This window comes from Oncorhynchus mykiss, chromosome Y (assembly GCF_013265735.2).
Source record: "Oncorhynchus mykiss isolate Arlee chromosome Y, USDA_OmykA_1.1, whole genome shotgun sequence".
Lineage (NCBI taxonomy): Eukaryota > Metazoa > Chordata > Actinopteri > Salmoniformes > Salmonidae > Oncorhynchus > Oncorhynchus mykiss.
In genome coordinates, this window is record NC_048593.1 from 39,137,401 (window position 1) to 39,150,275 (window position 12,875).

The 12,875-nt window shown below is 46.3% G+C and overlaps 1 protein-coding gene across 2 annotated transcripts in view; it reads left to right on the top strand.

The window, feature by feature from the left end:
• Positions 1-12,875, top strand: part of LOC110510244 (relaxin receptor 2) — a 184,512-nt gene that overhangs the window by 60,140 nt on the left and 111,497 nt on the right. For both annotated transcript variants that reach the window (XM_036967527.1, XM_036967526.1), the window contains exon 6: positions 7,543-7,614. In XM_036967527.1, the coding sequence (XP_036823422.1) occupies positions 7,543-7,614 (72 nt within the window). The remainder of the gene's footprint in view (positions 1-7,542; positions 7,615-12,875) is intronic.

The window sequence follows — 12,875 nt, forward strand, 5'->3', positions numbered from 1 at the left end:
TGTGTGTGTATAAGTCTCGCCCCTCACACCCCTTTACCTATAAATACACCCTCGGATCCAGATACTGTCTGATATGTAATTGCTTCTCATCCATATTCATAGCAGAGGTGGAAGATACAGTGTATTTGCAAAGTATTCAGACCCCTTGACTTTTTCCACATTTTGTTAAGTTACAGCCTTATTCTAAAATGAATTTTTTTTTAATGAAAAAAAACTCAACAATCTACACACAATACCCCATAACGACAAAGCAAAACAACTTTTTTTTTTAAATGTTTGCTAATTTATAAAAAATAAAAAATATGACATTTATATAAGTATTCAGACCCTTTACTCAGTACTTTGTTGAAGCACATTTGGCAGTGATTACAGCCTCTGGTCTTCTTGGGTATGATGCTACAAGCTTGGCACACCTGTATTTGGGGAGTTTCTCCCATTTTTACCTACAGATGCTCTCAAGCTCTGTCAGGTTGGATGGGATGTGTTGCTGCACAGCTATTTTCAAGTCTCTCCAGAGATGTTGGATCAGGTTTAAGTCCAAGCTCTGACTGGGCCTCTCAAGGACATTCAGAGACTTGTCCCGAAGCCACTCCTGCGTTGTCTTGGCTGTGTGCTTAGGGTCGTTGTCCTGTTGGAAGGTGAACCTTCGCCCCAGTCTGACATCCTGAGCGCTCTGGAGCAGGTTTTCATCAAGGATCTTTCCCTCGATCCTGACTAGTCTCCCAGTCCATGCTGCTGAAAAACATCCCCACAGCATGATGCTGCCACCAACCACCATGCTTCACCGTAGGGATGGTGCCAGGTTTCCTCCAAACATGACTCTTGGTATTCAGGCCAAAGAGTTTAATCTTTGTTTCATCAGATCTGATCATCATGGTCTGAGAGTCCTTCAGGTCCCTTTTGCCAACCTCCATGTGGGCTGTCATGTGCCTTTTAATGAGGAGTGGCTTCCGTCTGGCCACTCTACCATAAAGGACTAATTGGTGGAGTGCTGCAGAGATGGTTGTCCTTCTAGAAGGTTCTCCCATTTCCACAAGGCCCTTCTCCCCCGATTGCTCAGTTTGGCCGTGCGGCCAGCTCTAGGAAGAGTCTTGGTGGTTCCATATTTCTTCCATTTAAGAATGATGGAGGCCACTGTGTTCTTGGGGACCTTCAATGTCTTGGAGCTGTACGAACAATTCCTTCGACCCGAATGGCTTGGTTTTTGCTCTGACATGCACTGTCAACTGTGGGACCTTAAATAGACAGGTGTGTGCCTTTCCAAATCATGTCCAATCAATTGAATTTACCACAGGTGGACTCCAATCAAGTTGTAGAAACATCTCAAGGATGATCAATGGAACCAGGATGCACCTGAGGTCAACTTTGAGTCCCATAGCAAAGAGTCTGATCACTTATGTAAATAAGGTATTTCTGGTTTTTATTTTTAATACATTTGTTAACATTTTGATTATTGCATTGTCATTATGCGGTATTGTGATGTCATTATGGGGCACACACACACACACACACACACACACACACACACACACACACACACACACACACACACACACAGAGAGAGAGAAAGAGAGACACACACACACACACACACACACACACATACAGAGACACGCACACACACAGAGATACACACACCCAGAGACACACACACAGACACAGACACACACACACACACACACTCACACACACACAGAGACACACACACACACAGAGACACATACACAGAACAGTATATTAAAGATGCACTATGCAGAAATCACTCCGACATTTCCTCGTTATTAAAATTCTAATAGTTCGCCTAATTTCAGTTTATGTGACAAAACAAGAGAGTATAGTGTAGAGAATCAGTGTACCATCTAAACTGCTGTGAAATATATTTCCCATAACCCCCCAAAAATGTATTTTCAACTGTTTGAAACTGGTGTACAAAACCGAAAGTAAAAGACACAAAAACTAAACTTAAGAACCGTAAGCATAGAAATAGCGCACATAAAACAACCCTACCGCTTCTTAGACTTGCTTTCAATGAGAATGACAGATCTATAACTCACATTTCTATGTGAATTTAGTCGGGTCGCCCGAAAAAGTTACATATTGCAGCTTTAAGGAGGCAGAAGAGGATAAGAGCACAAAAGACACAGTGTGACTGTGAAACACGATGAAACAGGCGCCCACGCATGAACACGGTCATGTAGAGGTCTCTCTCTGATGTGTATCTCTCTCATTGTCTGTAACGCACGCACGCACGCACACATGCACACGCACACGCACACGCACACACACACACTCACTTCACTAGTGCGGTCATGCAGACGTGGCTTCCTGAAACACAGGGTCAGAGTCTGTGTTCACTCTGTGATCAAAGTGGAAGTTATGGGCCTCCCGAGTGGCGCAGTGGTCTAAGGCCCTGCATTGCAGTGTTGTGGTGTCACTACAGCCTGGGGTATGATTCCAGGCTGTGTCATTATGAACGTCCCATCGGGTCCCATCGGGTGGTGCGCAATAGGTCTGGTTTTGGCCGGGGGGGCTTTACTTGGCTCGTTGTGCTCTAGCGATTCCTTGTGGCGGGGCTGACCTCGGTTGTCAGTTGAACAGTGTTTCCTCTGACACATTGGTGGAGAGGGCTTCTGGGTTAAGGGAGTGGGTGTTAAGAAGCGTAGTTTTGGGGGATACATAACGGGGGATGCATAACGCGACCTTCGCCTCTCCCGAGCCCGTTGGGGAGTTGCAGCGAAGAGACAAGCTCTTAATCCTGAAATTCGGGAAAGAAAACGGGGTAAACTTTGTAATTGTTTTATTTGTTTTTTACTTCATTAGTTATTTATTAAGTCTCTCTGGACTTAATCTCTCTGAACATCATCAGGGCCTGTCTCTCTCTACTTGAAGATTTGAAGTAGTGTCGTGGTGTCTCTCTTGTCGTGATGTGTGTTTTGTCTGATATATTTGTTTTTTATCCCAGCACCCTGTCCCGGCAGGAGGCCTTTTGGTAGGCTGTCATTGTAAAAAAGAATTTGTTCTTAACTGCCTATTTAAATTAAGTTTAAATATATATTTTTCTAAAATAATAAAAACTTTGTTAATTGTTTATTCATTTATTCATATCACTTCTTATCTTCAGTATAACTTCACTGCAGAGAATGATAGCGAGATAGAGACCGAGACTGACACAGAGACTTAGACTGACACAAAGACTGACACAGAGATCTAGACTGACACAGAGAACTAGACTGACACAGAGACCGAGACTGACACAGAGACCGACACAGAGACTGACCCGGTGTCTGACACAGAGACCTAGACTGACACAGAGAACTAAACTGACACAGAGACCTAGACTGACACAGAGACCTAGACTGACACAGAGACCTAGACAGACACAGAGACCAACACAGAGACTGACACAGAGACAGAGAGACAGACACAGAGACAGACACAGAGACAGAAATGGAGACTAACCCAAAGACTGACACGGAGACAGAGACTGACACGGAGACTGAGACTGACACAAAGACTGGCACAGAGATCTAGACTGACACAGAGAACTAGACTGACACAGAGACCGAGACTGACACAGAGACCGACACAGAGACTGACCCGGTGTCTGACACAGAGACCTAGACTGACACAGAGAACTAGACTGACACAGAGACCTAGACTGACACAGAGACCTAGACTGACACAGAGACCTAGACAGACACAGAGACCAACACAGAGACCAACACAGAGACTGACACAGAGACAGAGAGACAGACACAGAGACAGACACAGAGACAGAAATGGAGACTAACCCAAAGACTGGCACGGAGACAGAGAGACTGAGACTGACACGGAGACAGAGACTGACACGGAGACTGAGACTGACACAAAGACTGGCACAGAGATCTAGACTGACACAGAGAACTAGACTGACACAGAGACCGAGACTGACACAGAGACCGACACAGAGACTGACCCGGTGTCTGACACAGAGACCTAGACTGACACAGAGAACTAGACTGACACAGAGACCTAGACTGACACAGAGACCTAGACTGACAGAGACCTAGACAGACACAGAGACCAACACAGAGACCAACACAGAGACTGACACAGAGACAGAGAGACAGACACAGAGACAGACACAGAGACAGAAATGGAGACTAACCCAAAGACTGGCACGGAGACAGAGAGACTGAGACTGACACGGAGACTGAGACTGACACAAAGACTGGCACAGAGATCTAGACTGACACAGAGAACTAGACTGACACAGAGACCGACACAGAGACTGACCCGGTGTCTGACACAGAGACCTAGACTGACACAGAGAACTAGACTGACACAGAGACCTAGACTGACACAGAGACCTAGACTGACACAGAGACCTAGACAGACACAGAGACCAACACAGAGACTGACACAGAGACAGAGAGACAGACACAGAGACAGACACAGAGACAGAAATGGAGACTAACCCAAAGACTGGCACGGAGACAGAGAGACTGAGACTGACACGGAGACAGAGACTGACACGGAGACTGAGACTGACACAGAGACAGAGAATGACACGGATACAGAGACTGAGACTGACACAGAGACAGAGACACTGAGACTGACACGGAGACAGAGACTGACACGGATACAGATACTGAGACTGACACAGAGACAGAGATTGACACAGAGACTGAGACTGACACGGAGACAGAGACTGAGACTGACACGGAGACTGAGACTGACACAGAGACTGAGACTGACACGGAGACAGATACTGAGACTGACACAGAGACAGAGAGACTGACACTGACACTGAGACTGACACGGACACGGAGACTGAGACTGACACGGAGACAGATACTGAGACTGACACAGAGACTGAGACTGACACGGAGACAGAGACTGACACGGAGACAGAGACTGACACGGAGACAGAGACTGACACGGAGACAGAGACTGACACTGACACTGAGACAGAGACTGACCCTGACACGGAGACAGAGACAGAGACTGAGTCTGACACGGAGACAGAGACTGAGCCTGACACGGAGACAGAGACTGAGCCTGACACGGAGACAGAGACTGACACGGAGACAGAGACTGACACGGAGACAGAGACTGACACGGAGACAGAGACTGACACGGAGACAGAGACTGAGACTGACACAGAGACAGAAAGACTGAGACTGACAAGGAGACTGAGACTGACATGGAAACAGAGACTGAGACTGACACGAAGACAGAGACTGAGACTGACACGAAGACAGAGACTGAGACTGACATGGAAACAGAGACTGTACTGACACGGAGACAGAGACTGAGACTGACACAGAGACAGAGAGACTGAGACTGACAGGGAGACAGAGAGACTGAGACTGACAGGGAGACAGAGAGACTGAGACTGACACGGAGACGGAGACTGAGACTGACACGGAGACAGAGTCTGAGACTGACATGGAGACAGATACTGAGACTGACACAGAGACTGAGACTGACACGGAGACTGAGACTGACACGGAGACAGGGCCTTACACTGTACTGGGTCAGGGCTTAACACTGTACTGGGTCGGGGCTTTACACTTTACTGGGTCAGGGCTTAACACTGTACTGGCTCAGGGCTTAACACTGTACTGGGTCGAGGATTTACACTGTACCGGGTCAGGACTTTACACTGTACTGGGGCAAGGCTTTACATTGTACTGGGTCAGGTCTTTACACTGTACTGGGTCAGGGCCTTACACTGTACTGGGTCAGGGCCTTACACTGTACTGGGTCAGGGCTTTACACTGTACTGGATCAAGGCTTTACACTTTACTGGGTCAGGGCTTAACACTGTACTGGGTCAGGGCTTTACACTGTACTGGGTCAGGGCCTTACACTGTACTGGGTCAGGGCCTTACACTGTACTGGGTCAGGGCCTTACACTGTACTGGGTCAGGGCCTTACACTGTACTGGGTCAGGGCCTTACACTGTACCGGGTCAGGGCTTTACACTGTACTGGGTCAGGGTCTTACACTGTACCGGGTCAGGGCTTTACACTGTACCGGGTCAGGGCTTTACACTGTACTGGGTCAGGGCCTTACACTGTACTGGGTCAGGGCCTTACACTGTACCGGGTCAGGGCCTTACACTTTACCGGGTCAGGGCTTTACACCGTACCGGGTCAGGGCTTTACACCGTACCGGGTCAGGGCTTTACACTGTACAGGGTCAGGGCCTTACACTGTACTGGGTCAGGGCTTTACACTGTACTGGGTCAGGGCCTTACACTGTACTGGGTCAGGGCCTTACACTGTACTGGGTCAGGGCTTTACACTGTACTGGGTCAGGGCCTTACACTGTACTGGGTCAGGGCCTTACACTGTACTGGGTCAGGGCTTTACACTGTACTGGATCAAGGCTTTACACTTTACTGGGTCAGGGCTTAACACTGTACTGGGTCAGGGCTTTACACTGTACTGGGTCAGGGCCTTACACTGTACTGGGTCAGGGCCTTACACTGTACTGGGTCAGGGCCTTACACTGTACTGGGTCAGGGCCTTACACTGTACCGGGTCAGGGCTTTACACTGTACTGGGTCAGGGTCTTACACTGTACCGGGTCAGGGCTTTACACTGTACCGGGTCAGGGCTTTACACTGTACTGGGTCAGGGCCTTACACTGTACTGGGTCAGGGCCTTACACTGTACCGGGTCAGGGCCTTACACTTTACCGGGTCAGGGCTTTACACCGTACCGGGTCAGGGCTTTACACTGTACAGGGTCAGGGCCTTACACTGTACTGGGTCAGGGCTTTACACTGTACTGGGTCAGGGCCTTACACTGTACTGGGTCAGGGCCTTACACTGTACTGGGTCAGGGCTTAACACTGTACTGGGTCGGGGCTTTACCCTTTACTGGGTCAGGGCTTAACACTGTACTGGCTCAGGGCTTAACACTGTACTGGGTCGGGGCTTTACACTGTACCGGGTCAGGGCTTTACACTGTACCGGGTCAGGGCTTTACATTGTACTGGGTCAGGGCTTTACACTGTACTGGGTCAGGGCCTTACACTGTACTGGGTCAGGGCCTTACACTGTACTGGGTCAGGGCTTAACACTGTACTGGATCAGGGCTTTACACTGTACTGGATCAAGGCTTTACACTTTACTGGGTCAGGGCTTAACACTGTATTGGGTCAGGGCTTAACACTGTACTGGGTCAGGGCTTTACACTGTACTGGGTCAGGGCCTTACACTGTACTGGGTCAGGGCTTTACACTGTACTGGGTCGGGGCTTTACGCTGTACCGGGTCAGGGCTTTACACTCTACCTGGTCAGGGCTTTACACTGTACTGGGTCAGGGCTTTACACTGTACTGGGTTAGGGCTTTACACTGTACTGGGTCAGGGCTTTACACTTGTGTTAAAGCTAGAAACATGTTTATTTTTACCACATGAAAACTCAACCTCTGTGTTTTATTTTAGAATGAGAATGTGGTATTAATAATACATTTGCTGGTACCTGGTGAAATAATGTTGAATCTCTGTGCTTGAGTTGATGTTGTGTGTGTTTGTTTCTCATCTCAGGTTCTTACAGAATAACAGCATCCAGACAATCTCCACTCAAGCCTTCAGTGGACTCTACAAACTGGAGAGACTGTGAGTACTGACATAGCTCTATCCACCACCGTATGTGGGCATCTTTACGCTACACGACTTACGTGTGTGGGTCTCTTTACACTAGACGACTTATGTGGGCCCCTTTACACTACACGACAAGTGTGGGCCTCTTTACACTAGACGACAAGTGTGGGCCTCTTTACACTACACAATTTATGTGGGCCTCTTTACACTATATGACTTGTGTGGGCCTCTTTACACTACACGACTTATGTGGGCCTCTACACTATACGAATTGTGTGGGCCTCTTTAAATTACTCGACTTATGTGGGCCTCTTTACACTATACGACTTGTGTGGGCCCCTTTACACTACACGACAAGTGTGGGCCTCTTTACACTAGACGACTTATGTGGGCCCCTTTACACTACACGACAAGTGTGGGCCTCTTTACACTAGACGACAAGTGTGGGCCTCTTTACACTACACAATTTATGTGGGCCTCTTTACACTATACGACTTGTGTGGGCCTCTTTACACTATACGACTTATGTGGGCCTCTTTACACTATACGACTTGTGTGGGCCTCTTTACACTATACGACTTATGTGGGCCTCTTTACACTACACGACAAGTGTGGGCCTCTTTACACTAGACGACAAGTGTGGGCCTCTTTACACTACACAATTTATGTGGGCCTCTTTACACTATACGACTTATGTGGGCCTCTTTACACTATACGACTTGTGTGGGCCTCTTTACACTACATGACTTATGTGGGCCTCTTTACACTAGACAACTTTGATGACACAAACTGGGTACAGGAGAGATTATTCTGTAAAGAGACGGATCTAGATTAAAATCTCTCTTGAAGAGATTCCCTCCACACTACCTCCGGAGGACTCTCATACCCTCCTCTGAGTGTAAGGACAATATCTCTCCCATACTACATATCCCCATGAAAGAATTACCTTAATACCAGTAGACAGCATTTTCTTCTCTGTTAGCCAAATTGAAAATGGAAATATCCACATATTTGTGAATCATTGCATTCATCAAGTGTACAACATTATGTGCAATATGGTTTAGATGAGAAGCTCCTGTAAAGTTTGAATTGCTATCCTTATTTTGTTTGAATATATACTACGGTATTTATGGTATGCTAAGCAGCCCGTTCACATCTAGCTTATGCTAGATGACCCAATCATAACATAAAACCACAACCATTTAGCAATTCCAAAACTATATTAATTAAGCAGCTATTTATTTATTTATTTTATTAGGGAGGGCAGTTAAGAACAAATTCTTATTTTCAATGACAGCCTAGTGGGTTAATTGCCTTGTTCAGGGGCAGAACGACAGAGTTGTACCTTGTCGGCTTGGGAATTCGATCTTGCAACCTTTCGGTTACTAGTCCAACGCTCTAACCACTAGGCTACACTGCCGCCGCTACGCTCTAACCACTAGGCTACACTGCCGCCGCTACGCTCTAACCACTAGGCTACACTGCCACCCCAATTGCAGACATATTTTTATCATGTTCGGCACATAAAGTAGCCTATCTGGGGATCTAAAGTTTAAATTCAACAATGTTTCACATGCATTCTTTTCAAAGAGATAGCTAACAGCAAGTGAGCTGTGGTAAACAAAACCAAAAATTGCATCCTCCAGTCCTTCTTTATGAAATGGGCAATGGCAGGATCGTATAGTTTGGCCTTTGATTTTATATCTGACAGAGATACTTTCTCCATTGAGATCAAAGCTAAGGCTGAGAGTCAGACCGGTCCAGTGGTGTTCCTGCAGTAAGTCGTGATCTGTTTCAGGGTGGAGAATGTCCTTTCAACTGAGGCATTAGACAGGGGGAATGGTCAACACCAGAACTCTCATTCAGCCTCTTCTGCTGGAGAAAGTGGAGGAAGTCGGCCGGGCTCCTAACATGGAAGTCATCACATGGAGTACATCACTGTGAGTTCTGTTTTGAGCCGCGAGAAATCAACATGAGGCCCATATCTTTCATTGAGACTTGAGAAGATTTCCCTGTATCTGGTGAACTGCTGTGGGTCAATAAGGGCAAGAAACATAAGCCTTTTGTGGTCCTTGAACCTGTTCTTTAGCTGAGTGAGACGGTTGTCGATGATCCCACTGTGTAGCTGCTGGCACCGGGCTCATACTTCTCCATGCCTCTGTGCCCTCCACCCACTCGGATCCCCGGTCTCAGGCACAGTGTTCTCGTAGATAGAATAGAGTTTCCGTTTTCCTCTCTCCACGGTGCTGTAGAGTTCGCTGACCCTGGACAGGCAGAAATGCATGTCAAACTTCCTTATTCTGCAAAAATACCAAAACGGCATGTCAGAGTACACAAAGATGGAGTTGAATTTGATTAGCAGGAAGCAGAACTTGAAGCTTGTCACGTGTGTAATGTGTCCCGTCGACACTGTGAACTGTGTCTTCATCAAAGTCATCATGATGATCCACAATATATTCAAAGGCTAGGAGTTCCTCCCTCTTATTATACACAGTGCAAACCAAATGTGAGGAGTTCCACCGTGTTGGAGGCACTCTGGGTAGTCTTCACTGGCATATTTCATTCAGTGGTTTTGTGCATTTGAATAATCTTGAGAAAAATGCCACTGAGATCTTACACTCTTTCGATTTTGCGGCACCTTGTGACATCACCAGATGAAGGGTCAATGGGATCCGGTGTCAAATATCCTTCTAGGGGTGTCTGGGAGCATTCCTCTCTGTGATATATTGTTTTTAAGAAATAAGTGTGAAATGTTTTTTTCTTGTGAATTTTGAAGGGAAAAACACATTCAAAACTTTCCTGATAATTTGGTCAATAAATCCCAACCATAACTGAAATACCAATAATTTCTGTATTACTTAACTCTAACAGTGCAGAAAGTATACATGCTTGGTCATTTGTTTGTAGAACGACTGTGAGAAAGCCAGTTCTGGGGTGTGTTCAGTTCCATTGAATGTTTGTAACATTGGTTTGTACTGAACGACACATTTCCCCAAAATGTTCTTCAACTTTCTTGAACAGACTTTTAGGTAGCCTACAGTTGCTCTATTTGGTGGGTATGGTGAGTGTGGCTTGAAGTAGAGGTCTTCACTGGTCCAACAAACCTGAAATTACGAGATCTGACCCGGGACCCGAGCGGGTCCTAAATTTAGAGTTTTGTCTTAGATCTGGGTCGGGTCTGATATAATTTTCACGGTTCTCAGGTATCTGCAATTAACCAGTTGGATTTAGGGGGCGCTATTTTAATTTTTGGATGAAAAACATTCCCGTTTTAAACAATATATTTTGTCACGAAAAGATGCTCGACTATGTTAATAATTGACAGCTTTGGAAAGAAGACACTCTGACGTTTCCAAAACTGCAAAGATATTGTCTGTGAGTGCCACAGAACTGATGTTACAGGCGAAACCCAGATAAAAATCCAACCAGGAAGTGCCGCATTTTTTGAAACCGCCTCATGCCAATGACTCCTTATATGGCTGTGAATGAGCTACGAATGAGCTTACGTTTTCCACGTTTTCCTCACGGTGTCTCCAGCATTGTATCTGCAATTAAAATGTATTTACCGACTGGACCCGATTGGACCCATCCTCTGTTCATTTAATGTGTGAGGTGATGAAAACTGCGAAAGCTTGTTATCTGTGTTAGCCAATGGTAACTTACTCAAATCAAATCAAATTTATTTATATAGCCCTTCGTACATCAGCTGATATCTCAAAGTGCTGTACAGAAACCCAGCCTAAAACCCCAAACAGCAAGCAATGCAGGTGTAGAAGCATGGTGGCTAGGAAAAACTACCTAGATAGGCCAAAACCTAGGAAGAAACCTAGAGAGGAACCAGGCTATGTGCCAGTCCTCTTCTGGCTGTGCCGGGTGGAGATTATAACAGAACATGGCCAAGATGTTCAAATGTTCATAAATGACCAGCATGGTCGAATAATAATAAGGCAGAACAGTTGAAACTGGAGCAGCAGCACAGTCAGGTGGACTGGGGACAGCAAGGAGTCATCATGTCAGGTAGTCCTGGTGCATGGTCCTAGGGAATTAGAGAGAGCATATGTGGGGTGGCCAGTCCTCTTCTGGCTGTGCCGGGTGGAGATTATAACAGAACATGGCCAAGATGTTCAAATGTTCATAAATGACCAGCATGGTCGAATAATAATAAGGCAGAACAGTTGAAACTGGAGTCAAAGGTCTAGCTTACAGCATGTCCAGCTGAAACTGGTTTCGGATGCTTCATTTTGTTGAGACATTTTCCATGGCTAAATTAAGTTAGAACTGTCTTTTAAATGTTGTGCTCCTTAGGTTAAAAATAGGCCTGTTGTGAAATAAATGTAGGCCAAGCCTGTACAAAACTTTTATGAAGGTTTAAACCAGTTCGTTATTAGGCTTTATTATGTTATCAGGCTTAGCTACTGCAGGCCTATGAAGGCAGTGCACACCCCCACTCCAACTGACTCCTCCAGCTCTGCTTTGGGAGGCCGATATTCCCCTGGCTGAGTCTAGGGTCCTTTGCCGTCCAGAATCTCCTCCCAAGTCCATCTCTCCAGGTATCGCTGCCTCTCCTGCTGCTGCCTGTTACCACGCTGCTTGGTCCTTGGTTGGTGGGTGTTTCTGTTGCGAACCTCGTCCTCGTCTGAGGAGGAGTAGCGCGAAGGATCGGTGGACCAATGCGCAGCGTGGTAAGTGTCCATAACGTTCATTTTAAGATATAAACTGAACACTATGAAATACAAACAATAAACGTGAACATGAACGAAATCTGAAACAGTACCGTGTGGCCCAAAACACTCACACGGAAGCAAACACCCACCACTCAAAAGTGAAACCCAGGCTACCTAATTATGATTCTCAATCAGATACAACTAACGACACCTGCCTCTGATTGAGAACCATACTAGGCTGAACTCAAAACCTCAATATAGAAAAACACACATAGACTGCCCACCCCAACTCACGCCCTGACCATACTAAATAAAGACAAAACAAAGGAAATTAAGGTCGGAACGTGGCACATGATCACCTGTAGCCCGACAGATGCAGCAAAGTGGCTATAAATAAATATGCCGAAGCATGCCAATATGTTTTTGTGCTAATCATTAGCTAGTACTTCCCAAACTTTTTCAGTCATGATCCCCTTTCATCATGGGGGGGAACATCCTATCCCCCCCCCCCCATGCCTCCTTACCTCCCTCAATTGAATGAACTGCTACTATGCTACACAACACAGGGTATGCGAATACGTTGACTTCACCTTTTACAGGACATACAAACGC